This window comes from Mus caroli, chromosome 10 (assembly GCF_900094665.2).
Source record: "Mus caroli chromosome 10, CAROLI_EIJ_v1.1, whole genome shotgun sequence".
In the NCBI taxonomy this organism is placed as follows: Eukaryota; Metazoa; Chordata; class Mammalia; order Rodentia; family Muridae; genus Mus; species Mus caroli.
This window is the reverse complement of record NC_034579.1, coordinates 40992988-41014906: the sequence shown is the minus strand read 5'-3', so window position 1 is coordinate 41014906 and position 21919 is coordinate 40992988. Positions and strand designations below refer to the sequence as shown.

At 35.4% G+C, this 21919-nt stretch overlaps 1 protein-coding gene across 5 annotated transcripts in view; it reads left to right on the top strand.

The window, feature by feature from the left end:
* The first annotated feature begins 254 nt into the window (after window positions 1-254).
* Lin28b (lin-28 homolog B) overlaps window positions 255-21919 on the top strand; it is a 101685-nt gene continuing 80020 nt past the window's right edge. The window contains exons 1-5 of one of the 5 annotated variants that reach the window (XM_029482249.1): window positions 255-265; window positions 7155-7203; window positions 10861-10904; window positions 13154-13407; window positions 14246-14427. In XM_029482249.1, coding sequence (XP_029338109.1) covers window positions 13398-13407; window positions 14246-14427 — 192 coding nt within the window. In that variant the 5' untranslated portion in view covers window positions 255-265; window positions 7155-7203; window positions 10861-10904; window positions 13154-13397. Of the gene's footprint in view, window positions 266-7152; window positions 7204-10860; window positions 10905-13112; window positions 13408-14245; window positions 14428-21919 lie in introns of those variants that run through there. The other 4 variants (XM_029482248.1, XM_029482250.1, XM_021174810.2 and 1 more) reach the window with 4 other exon arrangements.

Genomic DNA, 21919 nt, shown 5'->3' with positions numbered 1-21919 from the left:
CATGGTTGATTAAGATAAAAATAGAAATATGGAGATGAGTCATCTTAGAGGTCATTATTAAAGCTCCTTATCATGAAAGAAACATTAAAGTATTTCAGTAGGTAAAGGGTTATTTGGCCTATTTTAGAACTTTCTTTTGTCTTAAAATTACCAAATGGTTAAAGATGTTGTATTTAAATGCTTTAGAACCAATACTTGCTTTTCTTGTCCTTTAAAGGTAATGCATTTTCTTTATAAACAATCACTGTTTTTGATGAATTACAAGGTAAGCAAACATTTCTTGCTGCCAAGCAGAACAATGAGAATTCTTTAGATCTAGATATATAAAATTGATTTACTCATCCTTATCTAGAAATGTGATTTATAGGATTATATTGGTTTGAAAACTTACCATGTATATGCTTAATGATATTGTGCTGAACCTCTGACAGGGTGAGTCTGTGAAGTCGCTGACCACAGTGCTGAACCAAGACAGCCATATTGGTCCCTAGTCAATCTACCTGAAAACTGTACACAGAAATTGTGTGGCGGTTCAAGGAGAAATTTGTATATTTGTGTTATATATATTTTTTTCATTTAATGAATTTTTACCCAATTGTACTGTAAATCAGAAGATATGATAAAGAAAATTTATTCCCAAGGTATATTAATTTACTGTTCTGCATTGATTTTGAATAATAGTATAAAATAAGTAGGATCAGTGCTAGAGATTTTCTCATTTTTTGAAAGCTGTCACTTCCTGACAACAAGACTTTAAAACTAGTTTAGTCAACTAGTTTTAACCCCCAATCTGTGATTTTAGTTGATGGTAGTGCAAGGCTGTACATCAGTTTTTATTTGCGAGTTTGATTGAGGTTTATATTTTGACACCATGAAAATCAGTATCAAAATGTGTGGTTATCAAATACCAAACTATAAACTATATGTGAAATAAATCCTGCTTAGAAATAACAATACGAACAATTTCCAAAAGAATATAAATTTTGAGATTGTCTTGATCTAGCACTTCAGGGAAGTTTATGTTGTTAGAGGCAAGACAGACATCAGAGTTTAAGTGGTCACAGTGATTGATAATGCTGAAGTTCTACATTGTGAGACAGGAGGAAGTTTGTGAGAAACTGTCAAGATTACCTGAAGAGGATTGTGTAATGAACAAATTCATTATTGCAGCAAGAAAAGTACTATTTTAAGCATAGAACTTTGGCATTATTTTCCAAAAATAGAATGAATTGATATGCAGGATCAAATTAAGGATCAAAGGTGGCAAACCAAGACAAAGGGCATATGGCTCATTTTCAAGCATTCAGCTTCTAGGTTTTTTTTTTTTTTTTTCCTTCTTCCATGTTTGAACAAAAGCTTAGTTATATAGAAAAAAGACCTGGTGTTGAATGGCTAGTTCCAATGACGGAAGAGCATGTTTCAGATTGTTCAGATGTTTCCACCCAGTGTTGCTTTTGCATATTTATGAATGTCAGAGTTACAATGCTACTTTTTTGTTTTGTCAGATAATCTATGCAGTAGTTATCAAATTTTTCAAAAACATTTCAATTACAATATTTTGAACTACATACGAAGGTATATGTTTTGGCAGACTAAAAATTTTAGAAATCTGTAAAGGAAAAAAGTAGTCCCGGTTTCACCTCTGTTAATTAAAACGCTATTGATTTTTGTATAATGTCTTTTTATATAATATGATATTATAACATATTAGTTCATTGTCAGTAATATAACCACAAGCATGTTTTTATTAAACTAGAATGTTTTTAATAATCAAGCTATTTAGAGGATGCTGAAAGTTCTAGTATTTAACTTTGTCTCTGGTAGCATAATAGTTTAAGCATTAATGTATATTAAAACTAAAAATATGTCAAATAAAATGTTGTTAACATTGTAATTACATAGAGCCATTCAGTTTTACTTGGAATCACTTTGTGTACTCCAAAGGAAGCTATTTTAAAGACAATCTGGGCCTTCAAAATCCTGTTACTAGCTAGCTTGTCACTGTTTGATTTTCTCTTTCATCTGAAACAAATTTTGCAGTTTTTTCTTCTTTTAATGTGACTTTTGAGCTGTTATAAAACTATTGTTTCATGTGTTAGAAAGTACATGCATTTGCATTAGGAAAACCATTTTGCTATATCCCATTTGTATTGTAACTCAACTGTATTGTTTACATTTAATTTAGAGTTGTTTAGCAATTAGCATTTGTAACACGATCATTACCTTCACATAGGCTTGACAGTATGCTGGTTGAATGAAATTTTAAATTCCTAGATTGAATTATTTATTGGAATTGTTTATTACAGCCTTTGAAGAGGTGGTAGACATGAAGCCAGTAAAATTTCAGATTGCAAAATAACTGAAAAGTTACATTAATCGTTTTGATTCAGCAATATTATAAATATTGCTCTTATAAGTTAACTTGGATACTTTGCACATGTGAAAAATAATGTGATTTTTTTCCATGGGTAACAAAATTCTCTAAGTTTAATTTTTAAATGTTTTATGACATTTTCTTGTCCTAAAATTTCAGTAACCTAAGATTTTTTTTTAAACTATGAAACTGCATGTATTTGTGTTTCATTTTAGAATGTTAGTCTTTACCTTTGTACGATTGATAGATAACATACATGATGTGTCCAATTCTTACTAAAATTAGTAGGATATTAAGTTGAGTTAAAAGGTAATTTATTCTGATTTTATGTAGGACTTGAATTTTGTCTGTTGACTAAATTTGTAACAAATTATTAAAGTATGATTTTTAACTATTAAACATTTTAAGAGTATAACCTAAGAATATTTTGATAGTACATTTTGATAAAAATTCTTCAATTTTACGTTTAATATTTTGTATGTGTATGTTGTATTTTAAGTTATTGTCAGTAAGTATTGTGCTTTTTTTGATTTTTCTCTGGTGTTACATGCTTGCTATATGACTTTTACCAGTCTTGTTTAAAACTGTTTTCTGAGCTATTTTAAGAAAACACATCTGTTGCCTATTTTGCTTTGTAGAAATCTATTTGATACAGTAAAATAGACTACTTTTTGCTCTAAGCTGTAGGTTGAATATTTACTGTTAATATAGTTATATCAGTTTAGTCAGTACCAATAATTAAAAATATCTAATATCTCTTAAAAGGTTGGAAAATTGTGGAATAATCCTTCTATGGTGAATATTATTCTTGGTTGCTAAATTACTTTTTGCTGAGATAAAGCTAGCTTCCCTTTAATTATATTAATTTAATTATATTAGGAATAAAAGTTCACAAGAAACAAAATTCAGAGTAATATGTTTTATACTTGTGTTTTTAAAATTCATTACTCATTTTTGTAGGTTTAACAGTTTGTCAGTATTTGATTGAATGAATTAATTCAAAGCAAGAGTCATTTTCCTATGCAGTTAGATACTATAGAGGATTTTAGCATCATATAACAATATTTTTATGTATTTTAATGAGAAACATAAAGTTTAGCGTTTGTAATACAGAATGATTATAAGTAAGGTAGTTTTAAAGCAGAAGTGGTGTATGTGTGTGTACATGTATGTATCTGTATGTTTGTCTTTGTCTGCATGTATTGAGCCCAGTAACTCATGCATGCTAGGCAGTCTACCATCTAAGCTAACATTCTTAGCCCCTGTATATTTAAAACAAACTAAAACTGAAGTTATATATGAATGTTGTAGATTCAATAGTCACTCAACTCACTTTCTTATGAACATTTTTTTTTTCTTTTTTGTGAAGTCTTTTTTTTTTCCCCAGTCATAAAAGCCACACTGCTATAGGAATTATTTTTTCAAACTACATATCAAAACCAGGTGGTGGCGGCACATGCCTTTAATCTTAGCACTTGGGAGGTACTTCTGAGTTTGAGGCCAGCATGGTCTACAGAAAAGGTTCCAGGACAGCTAGAGCTACACCAGAGAAACCCTGTCTCAAACAAACAAACAAATCCTCAAGACAAACACCACCAACCAATCAAAACCCAACAAAAACAAACTAAACATTAGTGACTGCAGGATGAGTTATAATGAGCTAAGTATCTTCCCTGGCCACAGAGCCCAGGGAAGTTGGAAGAAAGAGCATCTTTTCCTGAGGCTATTCGGGGACATTACAGACCAGTGTTCCAGGGTAGAAACATCTTACTCAGGAAGAAGTACAAAGAAGAGCTGCAAGTGGAGATCTACATGATGAGCAGGGATTAGTCTAGAGAAATGGCAGAGAAATGCAATCTAAGATTTTAGTTCAGTTTTAATGAAAGTTAATAAGCTGTTATGCTCCTAAAGTATTTTAGGAAATACTTCCTGAAGTATTTTAGAAAAGTCAGATATTAAATAAAAACACCCATATGTGAAATATAAGTTAGCTATTTTTTTGTACTACTATGGTACGTACGCATTTAAGTAACTTTTCTTTTGAAAATGTAAAAAATATGAATGTTTAATTTTTAATTAATTGCATGTAACATTTACCTATCAAATTCCAACTGTAGTCATTCAGTAAATAGTATATGCATTGATTGTAGTCCATTTTTAAACTTCATTCTGACTACAAACTCTTAATTTGGATAAACTGTATGACATATTTGTAATTCCAGCAGACTGAGTCAAGAAGATAGCAAGTTCTGGGCCAGGATGAACTGCAGAGTGATACCCTGTCTTCAAAAACAAAAGGAAAGGAATTAGAAAAATTGAAGTCAGATTACCTCCTGAGAGCATGTAGCTTTGAGGCAGTGCCTTGTGCAAGGTTCTGGTTTTAGTACAGCAAAAAAACCAGTGTCACATAGGTGAATTTTTGTTTGTTTGTTTTTTTGTTTTTCAAGACAGTGTTTCTCTGTATTGCCCTGGCTGTCCTGGAACTCACTCTATAGACCAAGCTGGCCTTGAACTCAGAAATCCGCCTGCCTCTGCCTCCCAAGTGCTGGGATTAAAGGCGTGCACCACCACCGCCTGGCACATAGATTAATTTTATGTAATAATTTTATTTCCTGTTGAAAGAATGAACTCTATATTATAAACTATATGAACTTCATAATACAAAATTTCTTATATGAGTTTGCATAATGAAAAATCCAAGTATTATTCAAGTTGCTTGGCTTCCTTTTCCTTTTTAGTTACTTTGAACTCTGGATCCTCCTTTCACAATTAAGAATTTTTGTTTGTTTGTTTTTGAGAATGGGTCTTCTTATGTAGTCTTGACTGTCCTGGAGCTGGCTGAGTAGACAAAGTCTATCTCCAGGGGAGTCTGACACCCTCTTTTGACACTTCAAGACTCTGTATGCAGATGTGTACACCTACATGCAGAGACACACATAAATAGAAAATAAAATGAATGGGGTCTTGTTCAAGGCTGCCCTTGAAATCAAGGAATCAAGGTTTGTGTCTGTTTGTGTGCGGATCTGTGTGTGTGTGTGTTGTGTCTGTGTTTTTGTGTGTGTGTGCGTGTGTGTGATGATTTCCCTGCAACCACCTGAGTGCTGAGATTAAGACATATACCATTATGTCTGGTTATTTTTGCAAGCCAAAGCTCTACTGAGATAATAATTTATAATACACACACATAAACCAGTTGAGAAAAAAGACCCGAGATACACACCTCATAGAGAGCTAGTTTGAATAATATTTACTGAGGTTGTTAAAGTTATGACCTGTCTTGGTTGTAAGCACAGAATAGCTGAAGTTGTTAAAGTGCAGAAGTTCCTGCACCTTTGTTATGTTCTTTTATTGTGTTAAAAAAAAATTGAGTCAGCATACAGTAGAACTGAGTACCTGGGAAAGCCTCCATTTCCTTTTGAGAGGACAGAGATTATGACTTAAGTATTTGCACCTAGTAGGGTTTTTTTTCCCTTTCTCTTTCTTTTGTTTGTTTGTGTTTTCTTTTTCTTCCCTCCCTTTCTTACCCCCCAAATGTGTGTGTGTGTGTGTGTGTGTGTGTGTGTGTGTGTATTTATCTAGTAGATACAGAATTTAAAACTTAGGTAAGGAAAGATAAGCATTGTGTTTTTCAAGACAGGGTTTCCCTGTGTAGCCCTGGCTGTCTTGGAACATGTTCTGTAGACCACCAGGCTGACCTCAATTTCAGATCTGCCTGCCTCTGCTTCCCAAGTACTGGGATTAAAAGTGTAAGCCACCACATCTGAATTAATACTTAGATTTTCTTTTAAAATTTGAGTTAATAGGTATTTGATGTCTTTAAATATAGCTAATTTTTAATTAATTAAATATATTACTATTCAAGTAATTTTATCTTTAAAAAGTATTTGAAATTGTATATTTGTGGTACCCAATGCTCCAGAGGCAGGCAGATTTCTGAACGCAAGCTCAGCCTGTTCTATATAGTGAGTTCTAGGACAGCTAGTGCTACAGTCTTTTCTGCTCCTACCCAAAAGGATTTGAAGACAGGCACAGTAAATCACATCTGTAATCCCAGGAGTCGTGAGGCGGAGGCAGAAGGACTGCTCTCTGTTTGAGGCTAGCCTAGGCTACATAGTTGAGACTCTTGTCTCAAAAAATTAGAAAAACCGAGTGTTTGAGAGTAACAGATCTAATTACTCAGTGGTATAGGATTTTAATTAGTTTCTCCGGAACATGATTAATTTCTTATGATTTATCTTCTAAAATATGTCTGACTAGATGGTTTTATCAAGAAGCATGGTATTGTAGGTTAGCTAGATTTTTAAGTGAAAAAAAATTTATATACTTTAATTAAACTATAAAATTCAGTATTAAAAATGTAGCCAGCTGCGGTGGCTCACACCTGTAATCCCAGAAGCATGTGAGTTAGAAGCCAGCCTGGTCTTTAAGAGAGTTTTAGGATGGCCAGGGCTATTACACAGAGAAAACTTGTCTCAAAACAAATAAACAAACAAACAAAATATTTAAAGCTACATCATAAAATTGTGATTACTATATCTGAGTGCTCTTGTTTTTTTTTTTTGTTTTTTTTTGTAAGGCAATGTCCCTTGATAGAAGTAACAGATAAGTTTATGGCAAACGGTTATCAGCTCATCGAGGTGATTTTTGTAAAGACTAGTTTGCAGGTGACTTCACAGAGTTTAAATATGGACATCTGTTGTTTCTAATGTGTCGGTAAGTTGCAGAAGCAGACATTAAATAGGCAACTGTCGTAGCACTGACTTGAACTCTCTGATTTTAGGTTCTTCAGAAGATGATGAGGTCATTCAACCAGGGTTCATCGGCCCCAGGTTAGTCTGTTTTATAAAGTAAATGTTTTACTTAACCTAGTGCCTGGCACATGTGAGGACTTGATTTGTCCAGTTTGATTTTTCCACATGGGGAAGATTGGCATTGCAACCTAGTATACTCCATCCAGAATATTCCATTTATAAAACCGCTGTTCCACCACAGTTGTGCAGGTGGTGCGTTCTACTTACCTCAACCTTCTGTTTGATAGTGTTTGGTTTTGTGATTTTTCTTTTCTCAGACAGGTAACATACTTAAACATTTATGGAGACAAATCCAATGCTTTTTCATTTCTGTGATTCCCAGTAGGTGTTAACAAATACCTGTTGAATTAAAGTACAGATAGAGTGGTGTTTTCAAATAATTCACTGTATGTAAAGTGGACTTGTGAGCCTCCTCGCTTCATTAATGCAGGCTGCATCATTTATATTGCTCTTCACTATAGTTACTAAAATCTGCTCATTATCCTATTGTAAAATGGAGTTTCTTGAAGTTAAACCTAGACTTTAGACATGGAATTTTATTATTTATATTATTGATTTTTTTCAGTAATACTCTTATTGGTAATATTATGTTACTCTGGCATTTGCCCTAATGAGTTAAAAATGTGTCTAAGGTTGGTTGGTTTGTTTTTCTTGTCTTGTTTTTTGAGAGAGGGTCTCACTGTGTGGCATTGCCTAGCCTGAAACTTGCCATGTAAACCAGGCTGACCTGGAACTCACAGGAATATGGCCAGCTCTGCTTTGAGTTCTGTAATTGGAATTAAGTGTGTGTGCCTCCACACCTGGCTCTGGCTGAGTCATAGATTAGTGTACCTTTGAAAACACCCCATAAGAGTTGTGAGTCACAAAACTATAATGATTTATAATGAAATGATATTTTAATATTAAATTTACTAATAAGGATTGTATAGCCAGAGTAAGGATCAATAGTCAATGATGCCTTTGGGCAAGCACTATCTTTGTGGAATGAAACTTAACATGTTGATGATGCTCTAGTGAGTTTCACTGTTAAAAGTTGCTACAAATATTAATATATCACTTCTTACTGTTGATTATAGAGTTTTTCTGGAGGTAAATTGAATTCTTAGGCATTTGTTTGGAAAACATGTTGACACCAATGTGTTAAATGACTGCAATAAAGTTTTTCTGTTCTTCTTGATGAAAAGAAAGTTGGAGAAAAGAGGTACTATTTTTACATAAGGGAGGTTGTTTCTGTAGGCTGAGCTTTAAGCAGAAAGGCTCTGACTATCAATGGGACTTGATGCCCCAGCCGTTCAGGTAGGAATCAGAGACTGCCAGCCAGGATGGAGGTGGGGCTGGACTCCCAGCCTGCAGATTTGAGCTAGATGATTATTTCCCAGGATTTGTTTCCAAGCCTCTCATCTTTCTACTCCCCACCTTTTTTCCAGCTTCCTATTTCTGTTATGATCAGTAAACTCTTCAGAGTAAATATTGAAATAATCCTAAGAGGTAGAGCATACTCTTTTCATCTAATTATTTGGTTTTTATGAGATGAACTTTTATATAATTAACCTGTAAATGATTTTAGGGGAAGGAGAATTAAATATGTGTACATTGTGTTTTTCATTCTATACATTCAGACATTTCTATTTACTATAAAGTAATCTTGAGTTATGAAGCATACATGCACAAGTAACACAAGTGGAAAATGGTGCCTATATTTAAGTTCTTTTGTGATATTTTGAATAGTTATATAAAGTTTATTTATTATTAGATGATTGTTTATAAAGTTACCATTTTAACTAAAATAGTTTACAAAAGTATTTGTTGAACATAGTTTAGAAAATATGTAAGAAATACTCAATTTTTATTTCCTTTTATTGCAAGAGAAATGCTGTTGCAACAGAATTTTGCTAGATTTTCAAAATAACATTTTACAAATAGTAGCTTTAAAATAATGCCTCATTTATGAATTCTGTTCATCCAAGTTTTGTTTTACTGCAAAAGTACAATTATAAATAGCTTGGTTTGGTAAAAGTGATTTAAATGAAAAACTTTAGATTTATGATAGTAGTAAGTTCCTCTGTTTCCACACTAGTCTCCAAACAATATAATTCAGAAGGCATCTAAATAATATTTTAAAGAGATTTTTGACAACTGAATAACTCTAAGAAGAAAAATTGTTTGAAGTCAGGACATTTTTTTTGTCTCCCGGTTTTAAAAACCAATTTGAACGAGACCGGAATTTTGGTTTTGGGAACAAAAACAAAACGCCTTATTTTCTGGGTACCTTTGCCGGGGGTTTCATTTCCTATGACTCCCTGTTTTAATCCACCATGGAGTACTTCACTGAAACACTGGGAGTGGCTGGAGTCGGATCAGTTTACCCCGACGCAGGTCGATAGCCTTTGCCCACGATCATGCGGGAACCGAAGGGGTCCCTAAATCCACAGTCTCCTCCCACCCTCCGCTTATTCTAGATCCTTCCGAGAAAGGCGCTGCTGTGTTAGCTACTTGCCAGGCTCCCAACTGCAGGCTCCGCATCTTGCTAATTTTAAGCATGGCCGGTGGGGGCGGGGGCAGTTACTTTCTGAGTCTCTCCCGAGTCTCCTTGCTTAGATTTAGAACATTCTGGAATCTCAGAGATAAAAGATCAAATTATAAATGGGAAAGGTCTAAAAAAAGGTCTAGATTGGGGCTAAAGTTTTGTCCTAGTGGTGAAGATAAGGGCTTCTTTTGTTTGTTTTGAAGAACAAGATGACAAATGTTTAAAAGTCCCTTGAAGGACTGAATTTCTAGGGGGAAGATGGTGGAATAAAGGGGAAAAGGGTAAGGGGGTAGGAGACAGAAAGGTGAGAAAATTGCTGGGTGGAAAAGAAAGGAAAGGGTAGGTATGCAAACCCCAGAATCCGACCCTGGGATCTAGGGGCCCTGGAGCCTAGGGGACTCTGGGGGCAGAAGCTGCACAGGAAAGTGCTAGCTGCCAAGACAGAGGCAGAGCTGCTGAGCTCTGCTTAGTTGCAGAGTGAACGCCCAGGAGGTCTAGTCTCAGCAGTGCCTCAGCCCCTCAATAGTTTTCACAGGAACCAAAACACTGCTTCTGCTTTAATAGAATTATACTCAGCTTCTAACAGTGAGCAGGGTCGGTCGGGCTTCTTGCAGAATGTTGTTACAGAGCAATTCAGTTGAAAAAACGTGATCACCTTTAAAAAAAAAAAAACTGGGAAACCCAAGCCTCATATCCAGAGGACTTGGGGTAGATTGTTTGTCATCCCTTCCCTCCGGTATTAAGTTGAGTCAGGGTAGGACTAGGGCTAATTCTAAAGACATTTTGGAAGAGCTATGATAAATCAAGCTATGAAACATTTGGCTTTTGAAGGTTTATAACATGCATTTTAGTCAAACGCGCGTCTTTCTGGCACTAAAACCAAGTAGGAAATGAGAAAAAAATTAAAACCAGAAGACTTCAGAAGGTGACAAATTGGAAAGCATTGTAGGAGACTCATAAGAATCATTTTATGTGATAGAAGTTCTCTGAGCCTTAAGAGCTTATGGTCAGTTTATAAAAAGGCTCAAAAGATTTGGGGAGGGGGCAGAACCTATTTAAAAGACAGTGCCATATCCTTGAGTTGATGAGATTGTGTCTGCAACTCTCCCCCTTTCCAAATTCCTTCCTTCTTTTCTGTTTCTTTCTAGCCTTCCTTCACCTCTATTTTCCTCTCTTTATGCCCACCCCCAAGGTATGTAAATCCTTAAGTGCCTTAAGTTCTTTGTCAATGAATTTTAGAGATTTTCTCAGGGTTCCCAATTGGAAAAGCCCTCTACATAACTTGAAAGGCTGATGTCCCTCTCAGGAAATGAATGAATTGATAACCTCTGACACCAGTGGCCAGCCTGGTGAACCCTACCTTAATGCTTTGAATACCGGAGGCCCCTAATCAGGTACAACTGTGAGTCCCATAACTGGACCATCCGCTTCATCCAGCAGAAGCGTTCCTACTTCACACACACTAAAGTATAACTGAAATTCGTTAGATCTAAGAAGGCAAGGACCCAGAATCCATGTACTGTGTGTTTGATTCCTACTAGTAAACTTTGATAACTAAAAACAAACTTGTAGATAAAATGTAATTCACCATAAACCAAAATTTATGGGCCTGTTAACTTTTTGAGACTTTTGCGTAAATATCCGGTAAACTATCCCAATTTTCATGGATACTTTTCCAGGTTATTTGATATTAGATTTTTAAAAGGTATTTTATTTTAATTACAAAAAATAACATTTAGATTTTTATTGTTTATAATGTATAATATAACAAGTGTGATAGTAATCCATTTCTACTATTAAGATAATGTTTAGTAAATGCTTGGTTGACAAACAACTTCTTTAGAATGTGGGACTTGTTACTCTTGGAAAATCCCTTGGATTTTAAGGTTTTTTTTTCTCTCCACCGGCTGGCACATTGTTATCCTTCTCAAAATAAATAAAAGCTTGCCTCCTTCCTTTCCAACAAAAGAAAGACCAGATTAAAAAAAATCTTTCCAAATTGATCAGTTTTGATTGGACACCATTTATCACAAACAGCTGAAAATAATTTATTTCTTTATGCATCGATTAATTTCAGATCTGAGTCAATTATTTTTAGGTTTTCAGCATGAGGAGGAGTGTTAATAACTGTGCTGTGTGGACTTTTCATAATCCCAACATTTTAGTTTGTGTGAAGCACTGTGTGGGCTGGCTAGAGAGATAGGGTGAGGGGTGTACGGGCATGGTGGGGGAGGGTCAGCTGGTAGCTTTGAAGAAGGGAAGTGGTATCTACAGTTTTTCTGTAAACTGCTTGTTTAAGAAAATGGGGGGATGGGGTAGTGAAAGACTGGTGGAAGCCTTATAATGTTTCAAAACAGGTAATTTATTTTAAAGAAACAAAGCACTTCTAGTTAATATACAGTGTTTTTTTAAAACATTCGATAAGGTGGTTAGTACCGTTACAAACACAACAAAAACAATTTGAAAAGCAAAAAGTGTTGATGCAGAGGGCCAACAGGAAGGGACGGGAGGAGCCCATAGCGATTAGTCTCATGCATTTGACCGACCTGCTTGCTGGCAGTAGACCTCTAAGATGTCAGGGTCCAGTTAATATTAGGCGGATTTACCTTTCCCCTATGCGCCCTCTCCCCCGACCCCAGCAGCGGAGGCTTTTTTCTTTTACAGTCGCCTCTCCTGCATCCCTCTTTACCTCCTTGCGCTGCCTCCCCAACCCCCCCTGCGCTGAGTCTGCTGCTCTTGGGGAACAATCACCACTGATTGAGGTTCACTCTACGTTAGGCTGGAAAACTGGGCTGTAATTTAGGAAGTCATTAATCACATCTCCTCCCCCGGAAAGAGATGTCGGAGAAACCTGTGAAGTATAATTTCTTCTATACTTCTCAAAAATGTTCAGATATGAGCAACACTATTTGATAGGAAATTAGTAGTGATTTTTTTCAGTAGGATTTTATTTCAAATTGAAAAAAAAATCATGTTGAAATTAGTTGTGATTTTGCCTTTTGGTAGGTTTATGTTACCAATATCTGAAGTTAATTGTTATATAATTAAATTTAAATTTGGACTTAGGAATTGTGTATTTTCCTCTACAAATTAAATATTAATGTTCCCTAAGGTGGTTTGGTGCTGTGAAATAGCAGAATCCCTATGGGGTGTATATATGTGGGGAATAATTACATCAGTTGCTTTATTTAAATGGCTCCCCCTATGAGATTAGAGAAGCTTGTGTGTAGAGCAGGCGTGTGCACATACACTGCCTTTTTAAACCAGCGATTCACAAGGGCCCTTCGTTTAAATAATACAAAATCAGCATTCTGATTAATCATAAAGAAGCGTCCCAGATTGTCTTTAAGATAACATGTTTGAGTTTTTCGTGCTCATTCATAAATTATTTTGATGTCAGCACAGATGAAATGGCGATTGGTTATCTCTTCCTCTTGCCAGCCCCTTAAGGATCCGAGGTGAATTAGTAGCAAGAAAGCATGTAATTGACAGAGTCACGTGTGCTCAGGGGCCAGAAACCGGAGAGAGAAGAGAAAAAAATCAAAAGAAGGAAAGCACATTAGACCATGCGAACTAAATTTGTGATCGCACAAAATCAAGATGTTAGACTGATGCTGAAGATCACTCCGGTCCAAAGGGAAAGTTTTCATCTCTGGAGTTTGAAGCTGAGGGCCGGTGGGGCAACATGGCCGAAGGTTAATTTTCTTTTCTATTGTTTTACTGTGATTCCTCTCTTCTTTTCTCCCCTGCTTCTCCCCACCACGTAGTTTCTCACCCCTTCTCTCCTTTCCCCCATTACCCTAAGACTGGGCCTTATCTCCCCACCCCCTTAGAGTGCCGTGGGGCTTTGGCAAAACCTATTGTTACAGATCTCCAAAATGTTTTGTACCGCCCACACTGATTCACAACTTGGAAAGCTTTCAGAGGGCTATTGTTTGAATTGTGTGTGTGTGTGTGTGGATGCATGTGTGTGTGTGTGATTACGTGTAGTTTCAGTTAGTGAGTTCAAGAAAACTTTTATACACCTGCCCCCTCCCCCATTCTACCGTAACTTTAATTGAAAGTTAGGGGGAGGGGAATACACATTGCAAATACCCGGGGATTCCAGTCTGCCTCATGTGCATTAACCAGTAGCCAGCCATCCTTAGGATTTCTCTTTTTTTCTTTCTGCTTGCTAGAAAGAACAATCTCGCTGAAAAATTACTCTTCGTAAATTGGAATAGTATTAGGTCAGCAGCCTGTGAGTGGTGTCAGAAGCTGTAACCGTAGAATGTTACTGAGGAAAGGGGCCAGATGAAAAAGTATGCGGCTGTACAGAAACGTGGAAGCTGGCGTGAGCAATGCAGCAATGTGGCTTCCCCTCCCCGACTTTGCTTTTAACCCTTTTTGTTTCGATTTTTTTTTAAGAAGGAAAATGTTTGCCAACCTTTTGTTTTTTATTTTCATGTCTTCTTTTCACAAGCAAAACTTTTTGTTTAGATGAGCACTATATAGAAATGCAGGCTAACTGACTTTTGTCCTCTTCCATGTCAGGCGGGGCAAGCAAAGGTGAAGAGCCAGAAAAACTGCCTGGGCTGGCAGAGGATGAACCCCAGGTTCTGCATGGCACTGGCCACTGTAAATGGTTCAACGTGCGCATGGGATTCGGATTCATCTCCATGATAAGTCGAGAGGGAAACCCCTTGGATATTCCAGTGGATGTATTTGTACACCAAGTAAGCCAGACTTTTTAATCCCCCTTTTACCGGTTTCCATGTGTGGGAGTTGGTGTGTAGTTATGTTAATATACATAGAAAAATATGCTTTTAAGTGTATTGAAATATGGATATATTCGATAAAATCAGGTGATTGTCCAGTTTTCAGATGTGTCCCTGCTAGGGTATATTTTTCTAAATAGAAAATGAAGGCTGGTACTTCACTGACTGGTACAACATAACTCGAGTTGATGTTATTTAGTAAACCTTTCCTTCATTCGACAAGGAAATTGCATTCTAGAAGCGCCCCTTACTATTGGCTTACATTGCCTGGACTTGTGAATGAACGGGAAATACAGGAAGAAACCCTGGGATCCTTACGTTTTCCACAGCCAGTTGGCTTGTTGTAAGAAAGTATAGATAGGCACCCTATATTTTGGATACTTCTAATGACAGTACCACCTGTACTAGTTTATCATTGTCTGTTCTATAGTCATTTGCAGGCTTAGGAAAGAATAATTTGGTTAATAGTAAAATAGAATAGAATGTCATTAACGAAGAGTGGGGTTTGAAGCCATGCCAGAGAAGATTCTTTGTAGCCAAACCTTTAAGAACTCTTTCCTCTTAGGTCATTGATTCAGGGATACTGTCTCTTTAAGAGACCAAATTTTTTAAAAAAAAAGAAAATGCAGCCAAACCTGGCTGTTTAAAACCAGATAGTTGGTTGCACAGTAAATTTCTACAATTGCTTGTGTTGTGTTACAGTTTTTAAGAATAACTTAAATACCAAAGGACAGTCATTGTTTTCCATTTTAAAAAATGTCCCCAGGAAACAATAAATACTTTCCTCATAAATCCCTTTCTATTAGCTAATTGCTTCAGGGGTAAGAAGAGTTTACAGCCTGCACGTAAGGAAAAGAAAAGGTTTCTAGTGAGTTCATAGACAGGAAAGGGTCTCGAGGACAGAGGCTTATTTGGGTTTACTAAGTTAAAAGCAACTGAGTGAGTTTTATGTTGCATGTTGACTGGCGTGGGTCCATGTCTGCAACACTGAAGCTCCTCTGCTAAGCGCTGTGATACCTTCTTACTTGTTCTTGGTGATGTTTACAGCCCATTCTCCAAGGAAGGTCATTTTAAAACACATCTGTAACCGGGAGGAGCATAGCAAACCATTCTGTTTTCATCTGCTGTGCCCTGGTGCTCCTAGCTGTGGGGTTTGTGTTTTTTCTTTCCTCAAGGCCTGGCTGTCATTACTGGTTGTTAACAGAGGAAGGATAATGAAACAATGTAAATAGTAAATAGGTGCTTGGATAAAACCTAGTAAGTTTATGTCACATATTCTGGTGTATTTTTTTCTTTTTCAAAATTTCTTAGATTGAATGACTAAAATTGAAAAATCTGTTTTTTCAGGTTCTTGCTTCTCCCTTGAACCTTTTTAGGTTGTTAAATTGTTCTTTACGATGTCATAAATTTGTTTTATAGATGATAAATGAAAAAATAGAACTTTTTTCTTTGATCACACCTTGAAATAATTTCTTTGTATTTGAGTTTCTAAAATATATTTTAGAAAGATAGAGGTATATTGAAATACTAGCTACTTTACTAACTAGTGTTAGTATTTAGACCTATTAAAGCATCTACTTTAAAGTCTTTAGTAGAGGTGAGATTAATAATCCTATGTACACTGAATTAAAAATACATTGCTGGTAAATTTCATATAATTATTGCTGTTCCATTGTTTTTTAACATTTCCCTTATTCTCTGCACATGTGAAAGGACAGTGATTAAATGAAGGCTCTTAGCATCTAAATTTGAGATTGACAAATAAATTAGCATTATGTGAATTATTACATTGAAGAAAGCAGAGTTCCTGCTGATTCTAGTCTATACTTTTTTTATAAGTAAAAGTTAGATGGTTATAAGTGAGGTATTTAGGGGATTGTGAACTCTGTACAATCAGGTTTGCTTCAGAATTATTCTATAACATGTTAATGGTTTTTAACCTAGCTATTATTTTTAGTGCATAAACATTTTTGCAAGACATGCTGTCAGGTTTTTTTATGTTAAATTACCTTCATTATATTTTTATACTAGTCTACCATATAAGAATATGTATAAAACATTAGAAATTTGAAATGTTTAGCTAGGCCAGTGTTTGTAAGGATATGCCAGTTGGCTTTTTAGCATACTGTACTGTGTTGTGTGTCTGGGGTGATGGCTATGGTTGTGTGTAGAGTCGCTCTTTTGGAGATAAGAGGACAACTCTGAGGAGTTGGTTCTAGGTCACCTCGTAGGTGTTGAACTCAGGTACTTGATTGGCCTGAGGGACAAGTGCTTCCCTTGGTACACCATCTTGCTAGTCCTGTTTGTATCCAAAAGGACATGTGCCATAGTCTCCCAAGCATTTAGGGGTTTTGTTTGTTTGTTTTGTTTTGTTTTGTTGTTTTTTGGTTTTTTTGGAGGGTTTTTCTGTGTAGAGCTACCTGTCCTGGAAGTCATAGAGATCTGTGTGCCTCTGCTTCTGAATGTTAGGATTAAAGGCATGTGTGCCTCCTCCATCACTGGCTCTGAGCACCTTTTTCCCTAATATTTATTTATGTTTGTGAGTACAGTGTAGCTGTCTTCACACACACCAGAATAGGGCATTGGATCCTATTACAGATGGTTGTGAGCCATCTGCTTGCTGGGAATTAAACTCAGGACCTCTGGGAAGAGCAGTCCATGTCCTCAAATGCTGAGCCATCTCTCCACTCTGAGCACATTTTAATGTTATGTATTTGAGAAATCAAAATTAATGATGTAAGAAATTATTTTTGATGCTTTTTGCCAGAATGTATGTCTGTGTGAGAATGTCAGATCTTGGAAGTCTAGACAGTTGTGAGCTGCTGTGTGGGTGCTGGGAATTGAACCCATGTCCTAGAAGAACATTCAGTACTCTTAATTTCTGAGCCATCTATGTAGCTCCAAAATATATTATTTTCAGGGTGTTTAATATTTAAAATTTATGCCCAGGGACTCACAGACTTTTCTTTCATAGAGATATTTCTTACAAAGAACTGCATATCCTCTTTATTTCACAGCAGTTGAGTTATTTTGATAGGCAGTTCTTTGTAGTAAATTTTATATGTATTGCTGCATATTAGTTATGATTGTATTTAAAATTTGTTGGCATTAATGTAGTTAAACTTTGTTGTAGTTCTTGTGATATCTAATTCCTCAAGTTGAACATGTGCTTCTCCTGTTTTTAGATAACATAGCTAAAAGGGATGAGATTCAACTGTTGGAAATAGTAACTATTGGTGGTTTAAAATGACAGTCTTCATGTAATTTCCACTGTTAACATGTGACTTAAATGATCATGTTTTTATGGTCAGAAAATTGACATGTATTCTGACCCATATTAACAGTGACTTGATGATGTTCAGTGGTACACATTTTATGAAGAACTATTACATTTATGAACTTTGTCATATTTCCTTTATCTTATGCATGCTAGGTGAGCATTTTGTTACTGAGCCCTATATGACTGCACCTCATAGGAAGTGGTCAACAATCCAATACAGTGCACAAAGATTTGTCTCAATTGAAGTGCAAGTATTCCTGGTCAAAGGTCTTGCCAAAAATCTCAGCTAGAATACAATTATTTTGTAAGTTCTAATAACTAACTTTCCTGTCAGCATCTTTATATTAATAACTTAGAACAGTTACAGCTACAATCAGATTATAGATAGAAACATGTTTTAGTTGAGGGGCACTGGCATTTTTTTTTTTTACATACAAGGATTTTTTTGTTTTTGTTTTTTTTAACATTAATTTATTTTATTTATATGAATAAGTACACTGTAGCTGTCTTCAGACACACCAGACAAGGGCATTAGATCTTCTTACTGATGGTTGTGAGCTACCATGTGGTTGCTGGGAATTGAACTCAGGACCAAAGAGCAGTCAGTGCACTTTACCCCTAAGCCAATTATCCAGACCAAAATACAAGTTTTTAATAATAGTTAAATACAATGGAAGATTTTTAGAAAAATTGCATGCTATTTAAATAATTTGATATTGAATATGTACATTTTTCATATAGGTTTTGATACTGATTTCCTAAGACTTTATCTCACTTATGAAAAAAAGATATTGGATATGGCAGACCTCTTTGTGGCATATTTGCCTGGTGACACTTTTTCACACTCTGTGTTAGGATTCTTGTTTTAATATAAACTTTTGTTTTCTTTTTTAGCTGGAGACATGACTCAGGGTTTGTTTGTTTGTTTGTTTGTTTGTTTCAGAGAATCTGGGTTCTGTTATGAGCACCTACATCAGGCAGCTTAAAAATTGCTTGTAATTCTAGTCCCAAGAGGATCAGACATCCTTGCAAACACATACAAAATAAACCAAAACAAACAAAAAAAAATTGTTTTTTTCTGGGCTAGAGAGATGGCTCAGCAGTAAAGAGCACTGACTGCTCCAGAGGTCCTCAGGTCTTTGTAATTACTGGTATTTTCCTTTATAGAATTTGTATTTTTGTCTTCACAAATAATACAAATATCTGAATTACAAAACTTTTAAATATTTCATATTTCTTTTTATTTATCTTAGAAAACATCTCAAAGAGTCATGGAAATTTAAAAAAATTAAAAGTTATTATGGCTGAGTGTATGATACACACCTGATGTCCCAGTTCTAGAAGCATGAGGGGTTTAATATCAGATAGATCTATAGCCTGTCTAAAACAAAGAAACATATAGAAAAAAATTATAGTCTAAATGTAAAGTGTTATTAGATACTATTAGATATTTATAGATAACTACTATTTAAATAAATGAAACATTTGAGTATTGTGCCAGGCTAGTCAACATTTTATTTCTACATATTTTCAATTTCTACAATATTTCAATATTAAACTGTTAGAGAGTGCTTACGTTTTAAAAGAACTTGCTATTCTTGAAAAGGATACAATTCAGTTATCAGTATGCATACAGGAGCAACTTACAACCTGTCTTTAACTCCAGCATCAGGGCATCAGACAGTTTCTTCTGCCCTTCTGGCCCCCGTGTGTATGCCCGAAAACACAAAAAAAGGAAAAGAGAAAAGAATTGAAAAAAAAATCAATATTTAAGCTTGGCATGATGACACATACTTTTCATCCCTGAAGCAGGAGCATCTTTGAATTAGACTCCAGCCAGTAGTGCATAGTAAGACCCTGTCTCAATTGATATTAATAATATGTGAAGACATTTACTTCAGTATATTCATATATCAGGGTATATTCCTACTATTAGATTGCTAGCGAGCTATATTTAACTTTTGTCATGCATATATTATTAGCATGTTTACATTTTTCATATGTTGAATATATGATTATTATTGTTCTCAAGGATATTTAAAATGCTCTTCCACCCACGCCCCCTCCTGATTTGAAGGATCAGATTCTGACTTTTCGATACACTAGGCAAACTCTACCACAGAATTAAGTCTCCAAGCCTCAAGTACCAGTTTTAAAACAGTTCATTTACTTGTGATCCCAGATCTGACACAGGGTGATCTGGCTACATAGTGAAACTATCAAAAAAAAAAAAAGAAGTTTAATTTTCCAAAAATTAAAGATGAATTTTCTCAGTTTAACAATTCAGAAAATTGGGGCAAGTTACAATTCTTTTGACCTGTATAGTCATAAAATCAATTTAAAGGCACTTAAACCAACATTTGGCAAGTTTTACCCTTAACATGAAAGATACTGAATACTTCCTTTCTGATTTTGAAATAGTCTTAACTTTTTCAAAAAGAGGCTGTCAGTCATTCTCACTTTAAAATTAGAAGTACATTAAGTTCCTATTTAAACCATGTTTCTGCATTTCTTAGTTGTTTCGTTTTCTGTTTTCCCTCCTTTGCTCACTGCCCACGTCCACTTTCCCATCTCCCAACTTTTTCAATCTTGTTTTGTTTTGTTTTGTTTTTTTCAGAGACAGGATTTTTCTGTGTAGCCCTGGCTGTTCTGGAACTCACTCTGGAGACCAGGCTGACTTCAAACTTAGAAATCCACCTGCCTCTGCCTCCCAAGTGCTGGAATTAAAGGCGTGCTCCACCACTGCCCTAGCCCCATCTTCTTTTAATGAACTTGTGAATGCCAAACAGGAGGTTAAGCAGGGAGCTACACTTGTGTTTAAGAGAAGTTTTAGGCTCACAACACAATCAGGAGAAAGTACAGAGCTTTACTTCATCTAGTAGTCTAAACTGCCTTTCACTTACCTATGAGCTTTTGGATTTCATGACTATATGAGGTAAAAAGTAAAATGTTTGACAGCATAGTGGTTCATGCCTGTTAACCCTATACTCTGGGGCACAGGCATGAAGAGCCATCTCTCCAGCTCCCAGGTTAGTCTTTTTTAAACTGAATATTTTTTAACATTTGATAAAATATGTTGCATAACATTGATAGCTTAGTTTTTATTACCATGAACTCTAGAGCTTTTATTTATAGTTTTATGATAAATAATATTGTTTAGTGTATAACATACCTATAGTCCTAGCTGTTCAAGGAGCTGAGGTAGGAAGATCGCTTGGACTTACAGGTTCAGGCCTAGCCTAGGCAACATAATGAAATCTTATCTAAAAATATATATAAACTGTCAGATGTATCAGGGTACAAACTGAAGTTTGGGAATAACTTGGCATGTAGATATTTTTGTTTTATTAATTTTTTTGTTCTGTGTGAGGTTTACTTGTTTTTCAGGTATATATAATGTTTATTCTTTAGTGTAAACTATGGAATGATACTGTTTTAATCAATATATTTTGATAATGCTGTTCATAATTGTTTAATCTTGTGTGTGAGAAGAACATAGACTAATGGAATGTATAAACTCTGGTTAAGTAAATTGATTAATCCTTTGGGGAGGAAGCTACTTGTAAGTGTAATATAAGAAGGGATACCAATGTACTACTTTGTATGGCAATATTGTGTAGACTCAATGCTACCATGTATGAAATACTTAATAGTTTGACACATGAAAGGGGCCCAGCATATGTTGTTTACTGTGTGGCGTAGTAAGGGAAATTCACTGGGTTTGGGGTCTTGGATCACTTGGTGGGCTAAAGTCTTTTGGCTAGTAACATCTGGTAGCATCAGTATTCACACAATTAAAATGTGTTTGGTATGATCTCCTATTTTAGAGAGATCAGGCTAAGTCCATTGAAAGTTGACATTGTATGTATGAAAATAATTGAAATCCTGTAAACAGTGCCAGTTGACAGTTTTGATCTTTATTTGAGGACTATTTTTCAAAAGCTTATGTCATGAATTTTATTTTTTGTTTCATCATTGTTTTTGAACTGCAATTTATATATTCACTATTATATATATTTATGGATCCCTCCCTCACAACACACACACACACACACACACACACACACACACACACACACACATACTTAGATGAGCTTTGACAAATTCTATAACCACTACTTGACTCATAATATGAAACATGGTCTTCATTTTGGGGTGTCCTCTTTTGCT